Source organism: Parambassis ranga, chromosome 21 (assembly GCF_900634625.1).
Source record: "Parambassis ranga chromosome 21, fParRan2.1, whole genome shotgun sequence".
In the NCBI taxonomy this organism is placed as follows: domain Eukaryota; kingdom Metazoa; phylum Chordata; class Actinopteri; family Ambassidae; genus Parambassis; species Parambassis ranga.
The window spans coordinates 22,595,425-22,618,376 of NC_041041.1; the positions used below are offsets into that span (position 1 = coordinate 22,595,425).

The 22,952-nt window shown below is 41.3% G+C and overlaps 2 protein-coding genes across 5 annotated transcripts in view; both read right to left on the reverse strand.

Moving 5' to 3' along the window:
- Positions 1–1,026: 1,026 nt before the first annotated feature.
- pde9aa (phosphodiesterase 9aa) lies at positions 1,027–22,624 on the reverse strand. Of its 4 annotated transcripts, none has more exons than XM_028393458.1 (19): positions 22,352–22,624; positions 18,878–18,948; positions 18,678–18,755; positions 17,618–17,661; positions 12,378–12,432; positions 11,420–11,490; positions 9,494–9,578; positions 7,456–7,516; positions 6,674–6,748; positions 4,974–5,060; positions 4,727–4,831; positions 3,960–4,042; positions 3,656–3,812; positions 2,971–3,084; positions 2,731–2,835; positions 2,407–2,535; positions 1,891–1,986; positions 1,491–1,554; positions 1,027–1,420 (listed from the first exon to the last, which is right to left on the reverse strand). In XM_028393458.1, the coding sequence occupies exons 1-18, from the start codon at positions 22,412–22,414 to the stop codon at positions 1,504–1,506; spliced, it is 1,530 nt and encodes a 509-aa protein (XP_028249259.1). In that variant the 5' UTR covers positions 22,415–22,624; the 3' UTR covers positions 1,027–1,420; positions 1,491–1,503. The 4 variants fall into 4 exon arrangements, with proteins under 4 accessions (XP_028249259.1, XP_028249260.1, XP_028249257.1 ...); XM_028393459.1 differs by lacking the exon at positions 6,674–6,748 and adding an exon at positions 6,848–6,922; XM_028393456.1 differs by having other exon boundaries at positions 17,618–17,691.
- slc37a1 (solute carrier family 37 member 1) overlaps positions 21,732–22,952 on the reverse strand; it is a 34,334-nt gene continuing 33,113 nt past the window's right edge. The window contains exon 21 of the transcript XR_003669335.1: positions 21,732–21,737. The gene's annotated coding sequence lies outside the window, so the exon portion shown is untranslated. The remainder of the gene's footprint in view (positions 21,738–22,952) is intronic.

The window sequence follows — 22,952 nt, forward strand, 5'->3', positions numbered from 1 at the left end:
CAGCAATGAGCCTGTTCCACTGACTCCAGCCCTCCAGAGTGTTCTTTACTTGGCTAGATGATCTGAAAGGGTTCTTTGCCATGAACAAAATCCTGCCATTGTCCATGTCTTCTGCTGAGCTTGCTAGCTAGTTCTTTCCTTATAGGGATGTTGTTGAACTGTCACAGTTCACAGTTGTTGCTGTTGTAGTCACTCCTAGTGTTTTTGCTGCCAGGATTTTGTTAAAACACTAGATTTAAAGCTTAACGTCTTGACTTCACATCATGAGTGTTTCATTTTAAATTAAATGTGGTGCAGATGCTAATGCCAAAAAAACAATTCAATCTTTATAAACCTGAGTGTATCAACTTATAAAGTTGAAGAAGATGTACATTTCTATTAAAAAAAGACAATGATAATAACATTTATTATAAACATTTCTGACTGTTTGAAGAAAATAGTTGGTTTCAGCTGTTTTGGGTCTTCACTATAGAGATAATAGATGATACATCACATCTTACTGTATGAAAGTATTTATTGACTGTTGCCATCAACACCCATTGAAACATGGTGAAGACATGGTAAATGGTCTGTATTTATGCAGCCCTTTTACATTCAGTGTCACTTTTGTGCACACACATTCAAACACCAATGGTGCAACTTGAGGGTTAATCAACCCTAACTGGTGGTGAAGGGTTTGAATCACTTTACCACTAGAGCCACAGTCACCTACTGTACCTCTATTTGAGCACCTATCCATCTGGTCATGTGTCCACTTGAGGCTCTGGACATTTTGCCTTCGCCATCACTTTTTGTGGTCAACCATCTTTCACACAGCCAATGATGTCCGTCAATATGGAATCAAAATGGAATATCTAGTTTTGACCTAAAAATTACAAATAACAATTCTGTAGTGTCATTATGATGGTCCAGCACTTATATTATTAATAATGTTGTTGTTAGAAAAGAAAATTCCTAAATGAAAGCAAACAATACCAACACTGACATCTGGACCCTGATCATAGTGTCAGTGCAAAGAGACCAATATTCCAGACAGGATCATATTTTTATTTTATTTTTTGTAGGAAAGAACAAAGATCACTAAAAATCTGTACAATCTGTAAAAAACAACATTTAAAATAAAAAACAATGCAAGATGTATCTAAATATTGTTCAATGAAGTACCCTGTTCTGTACAAATGCTGACATACCCTGAAAAAGACTTTGGATTGTCTATCTGATCCTCAAGTCTGTCAGTAGTTTGTAACGCTGACTCACACACAGTCTGTCACTTTCCAGTAATGTTGCTCAGAACACACACACTGCTGGTCCTTTGGTCTTTGACAGGCACAATTCGGATAGAGGACAGCCCCAAGCAGACCTGGGTGTCTGATAGTTCCAGTTTACTTGATGCCTCTTTCTTGTGTTCTACTTGTATTTGCTGAAAGACACACATTCAGGTCATAAAAATGTGTTTCTGAAGATGATATGCACTTACAGCAAACACCTACCTTTTAAAATGTTCTACTTTTTCTTCCCACCCATAGTCAGGTTTTCACTTTTCTTCTTCTGCACCTGCAGGGAATATTGGTTGTCAGTTGCCGGCTACATTCATGCTAATATGTTTTTCTTTTATCTCAAGCCCTACAACATGAACAACTCTCACAGCAATGAAACAATGGCTGGAACTTTTAATGACTAACCTACAGGATTATACAAGTTCAACATTTTACTATGCATGAATTCCAATTCACGCATTAATGCAATATATAATAATAACCTCATATCTTCTTCCACTTTCGGCTGTTCCCATCAGGGGTCGCCACAGCGAATCATCTGATCCACCTAACTACATCCTCTGCATCCTCTTCACTTACACCAACTAACTACCTGTTGTAGGAAGCCTCTAACCTCATTCATGGCATCATCAATCTGTTTAAGCTCTTCGTAGCGGTCTCTTGATTCCCTGAGTGGCTGCACCATTGCCTCCTCAATCTGTGGGAAGAGCTGGCATGCACACATACATACACACACAATCTCAGTGTTGTCATCTACAGATGTTACAGTCAGCAGTACAGTAACACAAAATGTCCAACCTTAATTGGCTGCAGCAGTCATACTAAGAACATGATACTCCAGTGTGTCTCAGAGTGGAATGTAGAACTACAAATCTCAGTAGTCTCAGAGATACTTCAGTGTCAGGTTTCAGTAGACAAGTAAGGCCTCCCAGAAATGTTTACAGCATGGCCGATTACCAAGGCCCATACCAAGATGCTAAAAAAGAATCTGGCCCTTATGCTTCAGCATTGTTTTTGTTTGTGTAGTTGTAGTACATATACTGTGTAAAACAAACAGAATTCTTCTGTTTCTGTGTTTTGTTTTATGTTTTTAAAATGTTTTAAAACTTACAGTGTGCTGCATTCTCACCTTCATTACAGTCTCAAACATGGGAATGAGGACAAATTTGATGAAGCCAATCTGAGCCGTCGGCTTGGTAACCTTCTCTCTGTCCATGAATGGAGCCACAGGAAGCCCTTCAGCCTTCTCTCTGTCACTCTGAGCCATACAAACATACACTGTGACCGGAGGGAAACATTTTCTAAAGGTTCATACATCTACACTCAAAACAGGACCATATAAAAAGACTACCCTGTAAAAGAAGCACTATTATCACGTTGCGTCTTCAGTGTGTGTTGACATCAACTAATAAAATGTTTTAATTTACTATTTGTATCAATGATAATTTCCCACCTGCATGAAGTACTCCTCCAGCAGGCAGTCAACCCAGGGCTCAGCCACTTCCATGGGCCGCACCTCATTGGAAATGTCACAGCACTTGATAAGCACCATCTTCAGCTGCCAGGGTCAGAGGGCAAAGGTGGTATTGGTGGTTATAATAAGATCAGATGCTAGTACTGATTTGTGGATGTCAGAAAACGAACCACACAAGCTAAACTGCGAGTTACAAATCATCATCAAAACCCATCTTACGCAGGTGACATGCTCCTCATCTGTGTAATCAAAGTTGTCAACTTTCTGCTTGAAGGAGTCCAGGATCTCACCGTGACGCGCCATGTCTGTGGCCAGGATCAGCGTGATGGTTCCCTGATGAACAAAGTGAAGCAGACCATCATCATCACAGATCATAAATACATCATAAATACTGTGGACTACCACTCCAAAATCATAGATCTCCTCAATGACACAGGCGCCAACAAGTCGCTAAAGAAGGACCCCACTAACCAGTACAAGAGGAAACCGGTCACTATTTGCAAGCATTGGAAAAAGAACAAGTAATTGACAGAAAGCTGTACTACCAACAGGAGAGGAGAGGCCAGTCCGTGTATCTATGGACTAAAATACACAAGAAGGGTCTTAGGCCTAAATGTAGCTAAAGATTGAGCAGCTAGTCTGTCATCATTGGTCAGTAACACATCATGTCCACGCCTCACAGGACTTAATCTAAATATTGTTAAATTAGGTACCCTGTTCTGACACTCCCTGAAAAAGACTTTGGATTGTCTATCTTATCTTATCCATGAGTCCAGTTGCCTCCATTTAAACTCTTTGACATAACGTGACCTGGATGAATGAGAGCATCCACAGACAAACAAAGATATGGTCAGATATTTAGGCTAATATCTGACCATATCTGTGCCTTAAGCCCAGCCCCTACCTGTCGTATCTGTTTGAAGGCCTCAGGATCAAAGTTGGAAAAGATGTTACAGTCAGGCTGAGAGAAGATCTGGAAGGCCACGGCACAGTGATGATTCTCCAAGGGGGAAATGTCATTATAGCGAACTGCCAGCTCTGTTCTGGCATTTATTTGGTACCTGTAAAGAAGAGCAACAGAGGTTAGAGAGAAAAGGAGACAGGTAGTGGTGATTTACAAGACAGAAGCAGGGACAGGGACAGTAAAACCCAAACTATGAAGTGAAAAAAGGAGCAGAAATATTTAGATTTGTGTGTTTGTTACTTACGTGTTGTTGAACCCAGGGTGATCAAGGTCATGACACACTGCTGCCGTCATGAGAATCAGAATGTCTACCTGAGTGAACTTTTCCTTAAAAAACAAGCACACACACATTTATTGAATTCAATATATAAACAAGGTAAATCTAATAATAAATAGTTCACGTCCTTCCCTAATGTGTATGATCACATTTTTTACTATTAAACTGCCCCACTACTCTTTGTGTGTGTGTGTGTGAGAGAGAGAGAGAGAGAGAAAGACCTTGTTAGCAAATCACTGGTGCAGATGTTTAGTAATCAGTCATTAGGCCTATGATAATTAAATCTGTAGTGAGCAGTTGTCCCTGACAACAGTGTGAAGGAGATCTCCTTCCCCCTACTCTTCTCTTCCTCATGCCATCTTTCTCCTCTCTTCTTAGACCTTTCTCAATTCCATGACAGTACAGTTTTTCCCTCAGCATGTGTTGTTTTATCATCTATTTATTACTATTTAAGTCTCAGATAAAGATGAGAATATGACGATGATGACCAGGGCACATAGCTGCAGTGTGCCTTTACAATAACAAATACGAAAATTATCTACACATCCACAAAATATGACAACACACCAACTTCTTTATTTCTCCATCTTTCTGTCCTGTCAAAAATAAAGTTCTCCCTCCTTTTTTCACTGTAGTTTCCATGGCACCAGCAGCAAAGCCCTACTCTAAAATGTTAATGTAGGCATGCTCCACAGTAGAGGAAGTTGGTTAGAGGAACAATATTACTTGATTACCTGAAGGCTGCAGAGACAGATCATGCTGTACATCATCTGGGTCACACAGAAACAGTGGCGGAAGTTGTGGAAGGGGTTATTCTTGTAATTGTCATGAATACACAGCTAAACAGAGAATGAAACAGTCATTTATTTAAATCACAGAATCCCTCCATCAAGCAGCTTTCTATTAATCTGAAAAACATTAATTTAATGTGGAGGCTGTTGTCTGTAAAAGTTTGTGAATGTGCAGGTGGTACTGTCTCACCAGCCATCTTTTGAGTGTGATGGGGTTGATATTGAAATCCTTCACCAAGCCCAGGTCATGGTACATATGCTCCAGGCAGCTCAGCATCTGGGAAAATGTAAGGATTTTGTCTTTGTCACATAAAAAATGAATGGCTCTTATTACAACTGATATGAAACCTTGTTTTGCATTTGGAGCAAACTCTGGTGTTGTGTTGTATGCACTCGACAATATTCTATTCTTATGTTTTATCAGTATATTCAAGCATCTAAGATTATTATTTATACGGCTGTGGTATGTAATGTGGCTGTGTGGTCTGTGTAGCCTGTAGTATGCTGCTGGTAAGATCACTTCTGTCTCTTCAATGTTTGATGTTTGCTGCATGTATGTTTCTCTTTCTTTCTCCTTCATCCTCTCTGTCTTGTCTCCCTCTTCTCCTCCTCTACTCGGCTGACTGTCAGCAGGAAGGTTCTCCTTATGAGTCGGGTCCTGTTCAAGGTTTCTTCCTGTTAAAAGGGAATTTTTCCTTGCCACTGTTGAGGGGGTTCAGGCTCTGGGTCTCTGTGAAGCGTTTTGCGTCAGTTCTGATTGTAAAAAGCACTATATAAATTAAATTGAACTGAATTGAATAGTAACGAAAAATTGCCATGTACTCTTTGGTCTGAACATGAGCTACTAACAATATCCTAAATTACATACTATTCCATAACACTGCATCAATATGAGCAGCACAAACACATATTTCCTTACTTTGTAAGAACAGTGAGTTTACAATAAAGCAGTAGGTATTGTCATAGTGTTTATTTTGTCTATATGGGCATTTATTTGTTCAATCATAATGTTCATGGTTGAACTAGAAAATATACGTTCATATACTTTATATCATATATCATATATTTCATATACTTTAGGAGATCTGTTGGTGAAATGATACAGTCAATGAAAGTGATAGAATTAAATATGTGTTGTGTGTGATGAAATTGAATTAAATGATATTTATGTGACCTAGATGTTACAGCCACTCTATTAACTATTTTCCTTTAAGGGTTGTGTCAGCCTAATAGAACTTCTTAGAATATGCTCTTGCTCTTGCTTCACAGCAGAATTGAGTCTGAAGTTTCAGGACCAGACTACTAAAATGCAGTCATCATTCTTTTGAATGTTTTATTGTGTATATACAGGTGATAAAAAAATTACTTTACCCCAGGTTATAGAGTTTTTCAAGACAATGCAGCTTGTCTAGTTTCAAGCCCTGGTTTCAAGCACAGATTAACCAAACGTGTGACATCTGCCTGCAGTGAAGCCACAAGAAGCAACTTCTGTGGTCTGTTCCCAGAGAAATAGCTGTATCACTGTACCCTGTTACCAATGTTGCAATACAAGGCCTGCTACTACAGCAGCATTACCCTTTTAGCAAGGAAGCATCAAATGATTTTTGGTTCTGCTGCTTTTGAGACTCATAACATTTCATAAGCATGATGCTTGGTTTGACATTAGTGCAACTAAGTATGACACAGTGTCAGCCATTAGAAAGATCAGATCCATTCATTCTTAAACATGTGTTAAAGACATAATAATGAGAATTTGTACATAGCACATTCACTGACTGAAAATAAACAGTTCATCAGCTCAGTCATAAGCTGATTAATCAGTAATAATGAAAAGCTATTAACCTGTCCTTGACAAAACAAGCAGTGGATTAATCAGGACACAGATCTCACCTCATTGGGCTCCCACTGCCAAGCATCGAATGTAGGCAATCTAAGAGCTTCTACTGTCTCCTTAGACAGATGGTACTACACACACAGGACACACACATACACACAGGGAAGGAGAGGGAACAGGGAGAGGAAGGGAGAGTGGAGAGATGGGTTCAGCCAGCTGGTCAGTCTTACCTCGTTGGCCTCCCACAGCCAGATATCAAAGGCGGGTTTTTTGAGGGCGTCTATGGTCTGTTGTGACAGCATGTACTGCAGGCAACAGAGCTCGCAGTTAACCCTGTCCGCCTCCGTCTGGCTCGGGGGCAAACATCTACACACCACTATGCACACTTTCATTGAACTGTAATACATATTGTTCACCTAGTGTTCCTTATATTCCTGTGCTCTTAAACAAACATTTTTTTCATTTTGACTAACAAATGTGTTTCTAAAATAAAACTTGTTTTTTTGTGTTTGCATCTCTCCCCTGCTGACTGAATACTGCTATCAGAATAATAATAGAAAGGCAGGATGAATTCTGGAGGGTATACATCTGTACTCTATTTCCTGAATGTACTTTGGTCAAAACCCTTGAATAAAAGCAGAAAGTTATTTCAGATTCAGCGTGGTGGTGTACAGGGGACAAATGCCAATGCACTTATTATTGTCTCAGTATTTATGAACTTGACTGTATAAATCACATTTGAATCAACCACATAGTGGAGAACCAGCATTTATTGTACCTGGTTCCTAGAACAGAGGCTAACAGAAACACACAGTGCAGACTTTCTAGGAAGGCCTACCTTAGGGTAGGAGGGCACGTCTCTGCGAGGAGTCAGCTTTTTGTTGTCTTCCAGGAAATTACTGACAAGGAAAGATCAGCATGTGACGAGCCAGAATAAACTTTAGCCCAAAGCAGATATATATATATTTATATATATATTTATATATATACCGTTTATATAAACACAATGGCTCTAACAAACACTATTGCGTAACACTTGTAACTCTGCTATGTTGGGCAGCAGTGGCGCAGCGGTATAGCAGGGTTGTCCCGTAACTGGAAGGTTGGTGGTTCGATCCCAACTCCTCCCTAGTCACTGTTGTGTGTCCTTGGGCAAGACACTTTACCTGCATAGCCTCCAGTGTACTCACTGGTGTATGGCGCTCTTTGCTGGGCTGCCTTGAGCAATTTCCCCATTGTGGGACTAATAAAGGTTTCAATTATTATTATTATTATTATGTTCATTGTTGTTGTTCATTGTTCATTGACTCTTCTAATCAGATACATGTCCTACATAGGGTATGTGTATATCTATGTGATACATACACACATATGTATGTAGGGTCAGAGTTGTGTCCCCCTTTCTTTTAAAGACAAAAGATTTTAGAAAATGCTGGATATCTAAACATCAGGAAGTAATGAGGGTTAAGTTAGTGACCAAAAATGCAAAAACAATAAAAACAGACACAGGGTAACAGTATATGTTCTGGTGGGGAATCTGTGGTTTTATGTGCTCAGGACCTCTGTGGGTGGATAAAATCCCTGTTGTTGTTGTTGTTGTTGTTGTTAACAACTAGAAACTTTGTCTAGGACTAGTTAACGGCCCATCGTTAGGGTTTGAATGGGGGTGAAACCTGCTGGGCAGGGAGTTGTAGACGGAGGTGAGAGCTGATGCCTCAGGCCTCCTCCTCTGTTTAGAGAGGTTTTTTACCTTTAACCATCTGTCCTCTCTGTCTAGAATGTGGACATTCTTGTCCTCAAATGGAGTGAGCACTGTCTCTAAGGAGCAGGTGAACTGCTGAGTCCTGTCCTGAGGAGGTGGTTCTCCTGTCATGTCACATCCTTTTGTGTAGTGGTTGTTTGGTTTCACCAGTATAGAGATCAGAGCATTCCTCACTGCACTGAACTGCATAGATTACACTGCTCTGTCTGTCCCTGGGAGTTTTGTCCTTGGGACGGACCAGTTTTTTTTCACCCACAAAGGTCCTGAGCACATAAAAACACAGTTTCCCCACCAGAACAGTAGCACAACTGAAGAAGCCACTCAGGGGAGTGGAGAAACGTCTTAAAAAAACAATCTTTGAGTCCAGTTGTCTCGGTTTAAACTCTTGGGGAAAAAATTCTATACAGTATTTTATATCACAAACTGTAAAAAATGTTTGTTACAATATTTTCTCTGTTTTTCCCATCTTCTATTCTGTGTTTGACACACAATTCAACACACAGTTCAAGAAGGTTAAAGTATATTTGTGCAGTGTCTGAACATTTTATCACCACGCCTGACAAACAGATCGGAAAACTATGATGCCTGTGTGGCATTTTGGTGTCACGATGAGCTGCACCTTGTCCTCTCTATCTCATAGACAGATAGTGGGTGGCAGCAGTGAAGACCAGGTGGAGTGAAAGATAAAATTGGAGTCAAGTTAAAAACAACATACCTCACCAACTCACTGCTGCAGCCCCCATACAAAAAGCAGACACTAAAGGAAAATTCTCCATCAAATGTACTTTTTTATCATGTTAAATGATGTCTCTCCTCTTCCTTTAAGGGAGAACAGAGCGAGGATAGGAGAGAGGATTTTGAAATTGTGGATGCTGATCTGATGATAAAATGATGATCAAAATACTGGTAGTTTATGACAAACATAAAAAACAATACTGTAACAACCTGCTTCCTACTTTATTGCAAGAGCTCTACTGGTGAGCATATAGTCAAGGCAAAGCAGAAAATAGAGGCAGGCATGTCCTTCATCCACAAATCTGAATCAGTTGTCAAACGATAGTTGATAGTTAAATGTTAGTGAGGAGAGGCTGGAGGTTTAGTGCTGCTGTGTTACCTGTTGTTTCTAGAGGCCATCTCCTCACGGAGTTTCTTGATATCATTGCGACATTTTTCAATCTCCACCACCTTCATGCCCTCCACTGCAAACAGACACACGTCAAAATCTCTTTAAACTTTATATTGTCAAATCATTAACTCTTGATCACATGTGTATTAAAACACATTTGCTCCATGTATGCATCTAATATTAAACCTGTAATGAAACTCAAAAGACCCTTTTGAGTTTCATTACAGGTTTAATATTAGATATTAAATGGTAGTGTTGTTTGAATTGGTGTATATTTTGTTGGTCAATACATAAATAATCAATTAAAAAGACTAAGCATATAGAAATCCCTCTTATCTATTGATGTTGGCCAACACCAATTCATGAGGTGATGTGTATGTGAAGGTGAGGGAAGCTGAAAATACTCTCATAGTCTGACATATTAAAGTCATGTTACATTATATAAAGAGACAGACTTATTGAGTTAGTTCATCCTCGATGTTGACATAAGCAACAGAAAACCTGTAAACTGCTTGTGGAACAAAAATATGGCATACACTGTGTAGACTGTATTACGTATAATTGAATAATTGAATTAGAAACTCAGTAGTTTTGATTCTGACCAACGTAACAAAGGAAAGAGCAGGCAGTGAGAGAATGGCTGGGTGGAGGAGAGGAGACAGTGTCAGCAAAACTGCTGCCCATGTCTACATGTGGGTATGTCCTCATCCGCCTGCCTCTTTTCAACAACACTTTAGCTCCCTTTAGAATAGGTGACCATGGCGACCAAAGTGATGAGAGTACGGCAGGGTAAGTATGCTGTTGCTGTAGCAACCAGGTAACCAGGAAATTGGCATGCTAGTGTGAAGTGGCTGTGTGTCAGATACAAACTACATCTGGAGTTCAGCCTCTTCAGTTTAGCTGGGGATAATTATTGTTATTATTTATATAATAATAATAAAATAATAATAATAATAATATGATGATGATACTGATGATGACGATTATGATTATTTATTTTTGTATACTACCATGCTCCTATAATTTTAAACAGTACAATCATACAAGGTGAATAACATATTGTTGGTGAAATCACTATGGTGACCAAAGCAAACTTAGGTCATGTTGTCATGGTGATTTAGAGGGTCTTTGCATAGGATGTTATTATGCAACAGCTGCATCAGCTGTTACGGCTGCCAGTAGCTCTGACATATCTGCTCTGGTTGCCAAGATTCCACCAGACAAGTAGGTACAGCGCAGGTCGTCACCTTCAGACGAACAAACTTCCTGCTCATGCTTAATAAAAACATGTCAAACAATGGTCAGTGGAGGAGAAAAAGATGATCCCACACTGCATATTATATACATTGTATAACTGTCTCTGCACTGAACAGGTTAATATATATTCAATGTGGACCCTTTTCAGGGGGGTTAAGGAGACCACATAACCTGCACAGCATCTACTTATCTAATCACAGCTTCATAAACTGCAGAGGAACACAGACAAGGTATGCCGCTAATGTACACTATTCAGTCCACTGTACAGAACATTATTACTGAGTGTTTTTTCTAACCTTATATAAAGCCAGGTGTGTGTGCAGATGTTACTGGCTTTATAGGTCTTGGCCATCATTCAACTGATCTACATTGCACTTGGTGTGTGAACCCCTAGTAAGTGCAGTGTGGAGGCTGAAGATGTTTGGATGACTACTTGTCATTTTTTGGCTAAAGTGTAGGATTCTGTTCCCATTCATTGAGACTGTATGTCAGAGCCGATTCATTTACAAGAACATCACGCCAGGAATCCATTACATATTTGTTACACAAGCATTATCATGTGTTCGTTCTTCACTAGAAGAGATGTATGATTTGGGACATTGTAATACTACCAATAACACAGCGTTTGAATGTGACATTAGGCAGATTTGAACTCACACTCTACTCTCTTTTCCAACATGGCTAGACGGTTGGTGACCTCAGTCTTCAGCTCATTGATCTTGAATGCCCTGCAGACACATGAGCAATAGAGACAGAAGGAGAGGTGTGTAAACAAACAGCAGAGATCTGCATCTGAGAGCAAAAATCAGCCTGTTTCCAGGTGTTGGTGACGTACTGACTGGTCCTAATAAAACTGACAGGACATCTGTGAGATTTAAACACTTGGCCAACCCATCCCTGCACTTACTTTACTTTCCATATATCATTCACCTTACAAAGTACCAAAAAATGCAACATCATCTTTACATTTGCAACAACACAGCAAAACTTTTTTGTGTTGTTGCAAATATAAAGCACATAAACAATGTACTTTATACTTAATACTCTGTATTAAAATGGATTGTAGGGGCCTGGTAGTAATACTGATATATATCAGCCAGTATTCTTAAAATATCTATAAAACATAACAAATATGGATGTAGGAGGCAAGACTAAATTCACATTAGTACGAGAGCAAGGGACACACTGACAGTAAACATCTTTTTCTTCCTTATTTACTGGACAACAAAGTTTGTGATAGGCCAATATTGGCAGAATATTGGCTTATTTTTGTACAGCTAAGAGTCAGAGCACCTGGAGGAGTACTACAGTAGAAAATATGTCTAAAACAACTGGTGGCAATAAAAGGTGTAAAGACAAAACTAAGACGCGGATATGAATATAGTCATAACTAGACAACAACACTAGATTTAATAACATCAACGTGCTACAGTTACTCTTAAAATAAACACCAGCAAATATACTAAACTGATTGCACATATAACCACAGGATCATAATAGAGACAAAGTTCACAACCTAACAACCTGATTTAAACACACATTATCAATATACAAAAGGCACATGCACAGCACCGACAGTCTATGATTAGAGAAACGTGTCTGCTCATCTGCTTACCTTGAAAACTGCTCTGCTACTTGCGTCAGTACATTCTGAAACAGTTCCTCTTTATCTGAAGAGAGAGCCAGCACGGAGCTGTGTTACATATACAGTAGACACTCCCACACAGACACACACATATACAGAGCCAACAGGAAGCACGACTCTCAGCCCACAAAGACACAAAGATGTAGTTAAAAACTGAAATCGACAATATATTAATTTATATATATAACCTACATATTGGGTGCAAATGCATGTAAGCATGCAGCCTAACTTGGCTGTAGGTGTGAGTGAATGGTCTCTCTACCCCACCATGTACCCTCCCTGACAGCTAGGATCCAGCAGTTCACCTCATACTCTCTCTTTCACATGAGAACACACAGAGATTATGCAAGCCATTCAGATGGCAAAGCCAAAAATGTAATGTAGATAAAATGTGTCCCCTTCCCTCAGAGACCATGAGAACACCTGAGGGGAGTAGGAACTGACTGTTGTTATAACAAGCTGTGTCTGATTCCTCTTCTCGCACACTGGGAACAGGCAGGGCACACAAACACAGCCTGCTATTGGCTGAAAGCTCCTTTGTAGTGGGCAAAGTTCAATGTCACAGGCCCATAAACCAGTAGTTATGGAGAAAAAAATGTACACTGTGTCAGATTCACTGCTTCATGGAGAGGTCACAGGTCAGTAAACACAAAGTGTTTGTTAGTGTTGTTAGAAAAAAATCCCAGTTGTGACTAATAAAGCAGCTTCAGCTTGTTCTGTTAAAAGCTGCATCCAAAAGCAGCAGAAATACATAAACAAACCATCAATAATTTCACTTGTTTGGAATGATTACAAAATGTCTGTCATTAGTGTTACATTACTATGACTTCTCACAAATGTTCTTTTATACTTTATCCTTAAGATATAAAGAGATGTGATAAATTAATCCAATATAACAATGTGTACTAACTTAATTACTAACATTGGACTTGACACTTTGCACTTTGTATATATACAACTCATTTCTTAGACAAATGAGAGTCTGTCTACATACTCAGGACTCTAAAGTGGAAATATTAGCATCAAGTTGACACTAATATAATAAAAATGCCCTCTTATGACAGATGGCAGTGATGGCTTGGGCGAGCTGATTGCTACTTGGTTTGTTTGCACTTTAGTTGTTAGTGATTAGTCAAATGTCTCCTACCTCATCCAAACCCCTGGGTTAAACTGACATGTCCCTACCAAGACTTCTCATACTGCACTGTGAATTTTCTATCTGGGACACCAGGCTAATGGCCAGTATGGTTTAGACTGTTAGCAGCTAGCAGCTGATGTTTACTCCAATATTTTTACTCATCACGTTTTTACTCATCAGTTTATAAAAGAAATGACTCAAAGATGGACAGATTATCATTTAGCTTAAATTTAGTTTGAACATTTAAACCCGTAAATATTGTGCAAGTAAGAGCCAATTAATGACTTTTTGTTTGAGTATCCCCTCCATGGACCGCCACCTTACTGTGGTGGAGGGGTTTGAGTGCCCAGATGATCCTAGGAGCTATGTTGTCCCCAGCAGGGTCTCCCAAGGCAAACAGGTCCTGGGTGATGGGCCAGACTAAGAGCGGTCCAAATACCCCTTATGAAGAAAAGAAAAACAAGGACCGTGACGTCGCCCGGTATGGCGCAGCCAGGGCCCCACCCTGGAGCCAGGCCCGGGGTTGGGGCTCGAATGCGAGCGCCTGGTGGCTTAGCCCGAAGCAGCGACGTAGGGCCGACCTCCCATGGGCCCACCACCGGTGGGAGGAACCGTAAGGGGCCGGTGCAGAGTGGATTGGGTGGCAGTCGAAGGCGGGGGCCTCAGCTACCTGATCACTGGACACAGAAACTGGCTCTGGGGACATGGAATGTCACCTCGCTGGGGGGGAAGGAGCCTGAGCTTGTGCGGGAGGCCGAGCGGTACCGACTAGATATAGTCGGGCTTGCCTCCACGCACATCTCGGGTTCTGGAACCCAACTCTTTGAGAGGGGTTGGACTCTCTTCTATTCTGGAGTTGCCCATGGTGAGAGGCGGCGGGCTGGTGTGGGCTTGCTTATAGCCCCACAGCTTAGCTGCCATGTGTTGGAGTTTTCCCCAGTATGTGAGAGGGTCGCCTCCCTGCGCCTTCGGGTTGGGGAGAGGTCTCTCACTGTGGTTTCGGCATATGCGCCGAACAGCAGTGTAGAGTACTTGACCTTCTTACAGTCTCTGGGAGGGGTGCTGGATGGCACCCCAACCGGGGACTCTGTCATCTTGCTGGGAGACTTCAACGCCCACGTGGGCAGTGAAAGTAACACCTGGAGAGGCATGATTGGGAGGAACGGCCTCCCCGATCTGAACCCGAGTGGTGTTTTGTTATTGGACTTCTGTGCTGGGCATGGTTTGTCCATAACGAACACCATGTTCGAGCACAAGGTTGTCCATCGGTGCACCTGGCACCAGGACACCCTAGGCCGGAGGTCAATGATCGATTTTGTAATCATGTCATCTGACCTTCGACCTTGTGTTTTGGACACTCGGGTGAAGAGAGGGGCTGAGCTGTGAACTGATCACTACCTGGTGGTGAGTTGGATCCATTGGCGGGGGAAGAGGCTGGACAGGCCCGGCAGGCCCAAACGTACTGTGCGGGTCTGTTGGGAGCGTTTGGCTGAACCCTCCGCTAGGGAGATCTTCAACTCCCACCTCCGGGAGAGCTTCACCCAGATTCCGAGGGAGGCTGGAGACATTGAGTCGGAGTGGACCATGTTTTCCACCTCCATTGTCAATGCAGCGGTCTGAAGCTGCGGCCGCAAGGCCTCTGGTGCCTGTCGTGGCGGCAATCCCCGGACCTGGTGGTGGACACCGGAGGTCAGGGATGCCGTCAAGCTGAAGAAGGAGTCCTATCGGGCCTGGTTCGCTTGTGGGACTCCTGAAGCAGCTGATAGGTATCGGCAGGCCAAGCGTGCTGCAGCGAGGGCAGTCGTAGAGGCAAAAACTCGGGCCTGGGAGGAGTTCGGGGAGGCCATGGAGGAGATTCTGCCTCAAAGAGATTCTGGCAAACCGTCCGGCGCCTCAGGAGGGGGAAGCAGTACTCTGCCAACACTGTATTCAGTGGAGGTGGGGAGCTGTTGACCTCGACTGAGGGGGTGGTTGGACGGTGGAAAGAGTACTTTGAGGGTCTCCTCAATCCCACCAACACGCCTTCCATTATGGAAGCAGAGGCTGATGACTCAGTGGTGGAGTCGTTCATCACCTGTGCTGAAGTTGCCGAGGTAGTCAAAAAGCTCCCCGGCGGCAAGGCACCAGGGCACGCCGGGTGGATGAGATTCGCCCTGGGTACCTTAAGTCTCTGGATGTTGTGGGGCTGTCTTGGTTGACACGCCTTTGCAACATTGCGTGGCAATCGGGGGCAGTGCCGCTGGACTGGCAGACCGGGGTGGTGGTCCCTCTTTTTAAAAAGGGGGACCGGAGGGTGTGCTCCAACTACATGGGGATCACACTCCTCCTCCCTGGGAAAGTCTACGCCAGGGTACTGGAGAGGAGAATTAGGCCTATAGTCGAACCTCGGATTAAGGAGGAGCAATGTGGTTTTCGTCCTGGCCGCGGAACGCTGGACCAGCTCTATACCCTCCGCAGGGTGCTGGAGGGTTCATGGGAGTTCGCCCAACCAGTCCACATGTGTTTTGTGGACTTGGAGAAGGCGTTCGACCGTGTCCCTCGCGGCATCTTGTGGGAGGTGCTCTGGGAGTATGGGGTCCGTGGCCCTCTGCTGAGGGCTGTTAGGTCCCTGTATGGCTGGAGCAGGAGTTTGGTTCGCATTGCCGGCAGTAAGTCAAACCTGTTCCATGTTGGACTCCGGCAGGGCTGCCCTTTGTCACCGGTTCTGTTCAGGGTGTGTTCCGGGCATGTCCCACTGGGAGGAGGCCCCGGGGAAGACCCAGGACGCGGTGGAGAGACTATGTCCCTCGGCTGGCCTGAGGAGCTGGAGGAAGTGTCTGGTGAGAGGGAAGTCTGGGTGTCCCTGCTTAGACTGCTGCCCCCGCGACCCGGCCCCGGATAAGCGGTGGAAGATGGATGGATGGATGGATGTTTGAGTATAAGACTCCTTACTTATCTTGTGTTTGAATTTGTGTGGCTTCTGGGTTTGTTCTAGATATATGTGTAATTTTTACTTTCTGCTGCGTGAGTGCATTTTTATTAAGTAGTATAATACTAATACTAATACTAATAGGATACTAATAGGAGTATTAATGTGATGTATTCTGCAGGCAGTAGAGAGCAGTGTGAAGTGTGACTGTGTAACAGAAAGTGCAGTGTGGAAGTTTTTGATGTATTTAACCACTTTGTGAAGCCCTGTCTGGAAGCCAGTATGAGTAATATGTTTATGAACATTGAGATGGATAAGTCATTTTTGCTCAGTAGTGGTTCGAGATAATGACCGTTGGATCAAAAATGAAACGTTGTTCTCGGACCTGCAGGGCTTTGTTATTACTTCAGTAGGACACGCTTCAGAAGATTCCCACCTACACTAACCTGGTCGGGTGTGGTAAAACGGCCCCTACATAGATCATGATTCCATGTCTACTACTCAGCAGTTTTTGCTACAAGCTAAAATGTCACATTTGTTTATGGGATTGTGGCTTCTGATGAGTATTTACTTCTCTCACTTCACTTTTGTCAAACTTTTAATGCAAATAATTCAAGGAAAGAGTTTCTGAACATTTAGCAGGTTGGTGTCTGAGTTCGGTGCTCATGTGATGTGAAGTTGCTATAAAACAACTTACCGTATATGACTTTAAGTGATTAAAGTGAAGAAATGCAGGAGCATTTTCAGAGTTGCGTTTCTGTTTATGTGTGGCCTCCAAAAAGCCACAGCAACTAATTTTGTCAATGAAAATAATAAAATAATCCTTGTTTTTTTTCATGACAACAGCTGTTTCAAGAGACAATTAAGGAACAACACATCACAGCCATTCACTGTATCACTGCAGATATTTCTTTCACCTAACTAAATATTAGAACCATACATCACTAGTGCTACATAGACAAAAGTCTGACACCTGGTTTGGATATATTTGGTTAAATATTGTTGTTCACTGTGGCAATAGTCACACTTCTAAATTAGTTATTTAGAATTTAGATTTCAAATATCCATCCATACTGGGTTTATGGTCTCTCTTTACTAGTTAACTTCATCCCTTTCGTGTCATGACTGTGACCATGCGGATGTCGGCTTGTGTCTTGAACTCACCAGCAAGTTGTCCACCAGTCATAGGCACTACTCGGTAAGGGGACCTTTTAAACAAAGGAAAGACACATACACACATATACAGACACACACAAAGGTTAGTTCAGACAGCAAAGGTGCCATGACAGTAAAACAAATCTCCTATCTGTCCTTCAAACAGATGCAATGGATTCTTCCTCTTAGACAGATGCTTACACACACACACATAGTCTATAACCTAGAATTGTGTTACTGTTACTATGCTAACTGTTATTGATGTTGTAGAGACTTTTAATTTGCATTACTTTGAGGTTTCAGTGTGGATTTGACTAACGTAATTTGTGATTAATTCCCTTTTTTCTTCTACTCCATAGGAAACATTCTGATAACACTAAATGATGTGCATCTTGAATACTGTATGTATTGTATTTTCACACATGGAATAAAGAAAGTGTTTTCTGAGCATGTAAGGCATATAGCATCTTTGCATTTACTTGTGGACAGAATACAATGGATGTCAGAAATGCCCTGCCGACTCTGTGCCCATACTCAACCTGCAGTACAGTCATAACCATGTTTTCTTTCAATTCTATTCAATTCAGTTTATACAGCAGATTTTACAACCAGAAATTGTTTCAAAGTGCTTCACAAAGACCCAGAGCCTAAACCCCCTTAGGAGCAACAGTGGCAGGAAAAATTCCCTTTTAACAGGAAGAAACCTTGAACAGGACACGGCTCATGAGGAGAACCTTCCTGCTGACAGTCAGCCGGGTAGAGGAGGAGAAGAAGAGGGAGACAGGACAGAGAGGATGTAACTGAACCTTTTTTTATTTAGTGTGGACAAAAGCTGCCAGGAGTCACAGATTTCTGCCCTGTCTTCAACCTTTAACTCATGGTGTGTGAGAATTCAGATCAGATTCAGTTAAACAAATAGCAATAGCCTCCACATTATTTTATGCTGTCATGTCATGTTATGCTATGTCGCCCATGATGTTAGGTGATATTATGTTATATTAACAAGTGTCCTTTGTTAATCAATCAGTTTTCCTATAACCACATCAATAGGATGTCAGTTTCGAAATACCTCTCAGAGTTGTGTGGCATGGTGGGGTCAATGGACACCATGGCTCCAGAAGAATCCAACAGAGACAGATTAGTGTTCCTGAGAGTAAAACAGTGAGTAAGTAATGAGTATTATGTGAAAATATACTGCTGAATCACTTTAATCACTCCTATGGAATCACATGACTCTACAGGTTGGGGTGTGTGCGTGTGTGTGTTTACCTTGGTACACCCAGGGCTGTACAGAATAGCTCCTTAATATCACATGGGCTGCAGAATCTACTGAACACCACCTGAGAAAGGACAAGTTAGTTTACCTTCACGCAACAAAACATTATAACTAACAGTATCTTTTTGATAAATGGGCACACTACCTTTAGCATTTACTTTCAAACCTCTTTTCTGGGTCGATCAGCCTGTCACAGCAACAGCATTCCTGTATGTTCTCTTCTTTACCCTAAGAATTTGCGTGATTGTTTTTTAAGAAAAATAGAGAATGTTTGCAAAGTTTGCTTTATGTTTTTTTCTAAACGTAATTATTAATAATGATCAACAGGAATTAAATATTATGATCCTATGTTTACCAGTGTACCGAGCTAACCTGGGGTACATTTGGTGTGCAGAAGTGGCAAGTTGATCTCTTTCTCTGCTCAGGGGGATTTTGTGGTGCAGCATGAAGGTTATGTGCTCTAACATAGCTGCTGGAGCCTTTCTGTGTGAAATATGTATGAAGTTTTCTCCAAATGCTTCCTCCCGCTGACGTAGTTTGGTAAATTGGTATTTCTGAATTAATTGTAGGTGGGAATGTGAATGAACATTTGTTGGCAGCTGAGCTGGGTACCACCCTCTTGTGACCTCAATTAATGGGTGGATGAAAATTAAATAGAATCGTGACCGCAACAAAACTTTATTTAGATTACATTTAATTTGTTTTTAACACTACACTTTTTACTTGTTTTGACTCCATGTGACTGCATTACAGACAGCAAACAGCCAGGCTGTGAGCGATGACATGATGAGGCTGAAGTAGGAGGGGCTGCTTTAACACAGTCAGTAGAGATGATTGACAAAAAGAAAGAGGTCAAAGAGCACTTGAACAGTCTGGTACTGGCAGCCTGTCACAGGTGGAACAGACAGGAATAAAGATGGAGTTTAGGGGACAGAAAGGAGCACTTCAAACACATCAACCTGTTCATTCCTGTCTAATAAATATCAGAAGTCATCCCAGCACTTCAAAATAGAGACTAGATCAGTTCAGTTCACTAACACAAAACAAATGAACGAGTTTTCCTCACATTTAGCAAACTAGAAAAAGTTTTGTCATTACTGATTTGCAATACCACCACTCATTTCGTCACTGAATCTGCTATCTTCTTACAGTCATATATGTTTTTGTTATTCCTCAACAACTGAAGTTCACTAATGGAGAACAAAAAGACCATGATAACTACACTGAATAGCATAAGCTGGGAACAATGGGGAAATGATAGGTAGAGACAAAGCATAGATGGCTGTGCAGCTGTAAAGTGTCATATTTGCTCTCTAATGATAAAACTGTGCATGGTCTTTGTCAATACTGAGAAATATCAATCTCATTAAATGGGCATCATTTTCATTACACTCTCCACAGAATTAACCAGTGCTAAACCAATTCATTTTCTCCTTTTTTCCTGTCAGCCACATCTACTATTATACAAATAAAGAAGTTGCCATCTTTAAACATAACATGTAAACCAAAATCTGATTAACATGAATGAGGACATCAGAGAACAAAAAAACAAAAACAAAGGCAGAGCACAAATAAAGATATGATGGTATTACACTTTCCCCCTAACATCCTACACAACACATTTGTTATTCAAAACAGCTGTCTCCCAACTGAACATCACTACTGCAGCAACATACATCTGGAACATTATCGTCATATATCAAACAAGTTTTAGGTGTCCAATTGGCCTCACATTCATTTTGCTCCAAAATATACAGTCAAAGTCATAAACAACCAAGCCACTGGGTTCGCACTGAGCATCAACTTAACATTCACTTTATATAGGATAGGATTCATTTCAGAAGCAGCACCACCAGCAGCTTGAACTTTACCATCATTGATTTATGACCCTGACCTACAAACGAATCTTATCTTAAAACCTAAATTCAAATGTAAGTAGTAGTGTCTGCTAACACCACCTTTAAGGTGACGTATCTACAGCAAACAATTGCAGCCTATAGCAACAAGTGACCACAAATCTTAAGCAAACAGTTCTATGTTATTGACAGTGAATACAAGCCATCGAGCTGCAGGAAATACACACAGACTATATCATTCTGATATGTAACTGTAAGATGAGTGTGTATGTTTATGTACTAATGAACTTTCATGACACAGCAACTAAATCATGTTTCCATCTCTCATGTACAACCTCTACCATCATGAGGAAATGGCATGTGCTTGTACAGTGTGTGTGAACTCCATCAAGAAAAGACAATGCAATAAATCCAGCTTTTTATCAGCTGCCATGTCTCCTCTATTGGTTGGACAATGTAAACAGGTGCCTTCACACATCACTGTGGTGATGGACAGTGTAAATCTTCAACTTTTATAGGACAAATCAACAAACATTACTCTGCTGTAGTTGTCTGTAAGAAATAAATGGTCAATAATAAAAAAGTGTGTGCTAAATTTATGTTTCCTACATTTTGAGTGTGCAGCTGTGTGTGGTGAGTGCTCCTATTTCTTTCTATGTAAACCGGAGCAGAAGGACATCTAAACAACAAATATCCAAACAAATCTGCAGATTTTCAGCCTGCAGAGCAATTAAACACATATATCCTCTACAGCTCTCCCTCAACACACACACACAGCCTAACAGGTTACACTGAAAGGTGATGATTCATACACATCATTTTAACCTTAGCCGCTCCACATGTATTAAATAAAGAAATATTGAGTATTCCTCATAATAATAGAAACAGCACATTAGTTAACCCCAAACTGACACACAATGTTCAACAGCTAATAGTATTACAGTTGATATTATTTAGTAGTTTTATCAATGAAGTTTATCTTAATCTTAACGTATGTCTTTTAAGGTTTTATTACTGCAAAGACTTCTTAATCACATTAATACAAGAATGTATAGAATATAAATAAAAGTAAACGAAACCATAACAGGACATTACATTTTAAGTGTTATTTATATGTATTGCTATAAAAATAAACTTGGTTGCTGCTTGTAGACTGTCTCATTTCTAACGTGGCTTTATGTCGTTGACTCCTTACCTCGCTTTAAGCTGCCTACCTTTTAATCAAACTACTGAACTCTGAACTGTAACAGTCACTCACACATTGTACATTCACACATATACTCTTGTATATCATGCTCTTTACTATGTAAAGGCTTATACAGAGGTAAATATGCTCTTCTTTACATACACCTCATGGATTAAAATGCTACTTAGTTACTTAGTTATTTATTATATATTTGAACTCCATGACATCTTTGATTTCTGATTCTTGGTTGGATATACATGTCTGTAACAAGAAAGAATTTCCCCTCGGGGCTAAATAAAGGAATTTTAATTCTGATTTTTGATAATGAACACTACAGAAGTTAAAAGCCTCCTCAGACTTGTTGTTAAAGTCAAAGTACTTTTGCAACGCTTCATAAGCCTATGGAGAGTGAGTGGGCCTGTTACCTTCTGGATCCTGCCGTCCAGGTCCAAGTAAATGACCCGGTATGAGGACGAAGCGGAGCCCATTGTGCCCTCTTCTCTCACAGACGTCGGCGCGTCGTTGTGCGGTTAGTGGGTCTGTCCCGCTCTCACCGCAGTTAACCGACGGGGCAAGAGGTGAATCAGCGGTCTGACAACATCCTATTTGGCCGCCTGCCGCTCTGTCTGTCAAAGAAGCTGTCGTGTCTCTGGCAGTCTGTCTCCGGGCTGCCACCGCTCTGTCAGCTCGCTAGTAACCGCATCTCATAAAGCCTTTATTCTGCGGACGTCCCCGCCTCCCTCTGTCACCACACACGCTCGGTCTGCACGCTCACCAACTAACACGCACGCTAACTTTCTACAGTGCACTACATTATGTGTGTCTCCGTGCACGGAGAGACTCCTACATTTGCGTCCAAATGATTAAATCCAGTACCAGTTTAGGCACGGATTTTGACTTTTGATCAAGTCTTTCTAAAATGGAATTAGTATTGGCTGAAGTTAGCTTGTGGCAAGTGAAGACTCACACATCATCTAAAACATAAATTTGTTTAGTGTTGTGAACACACAGGATATGTAGAAGAAG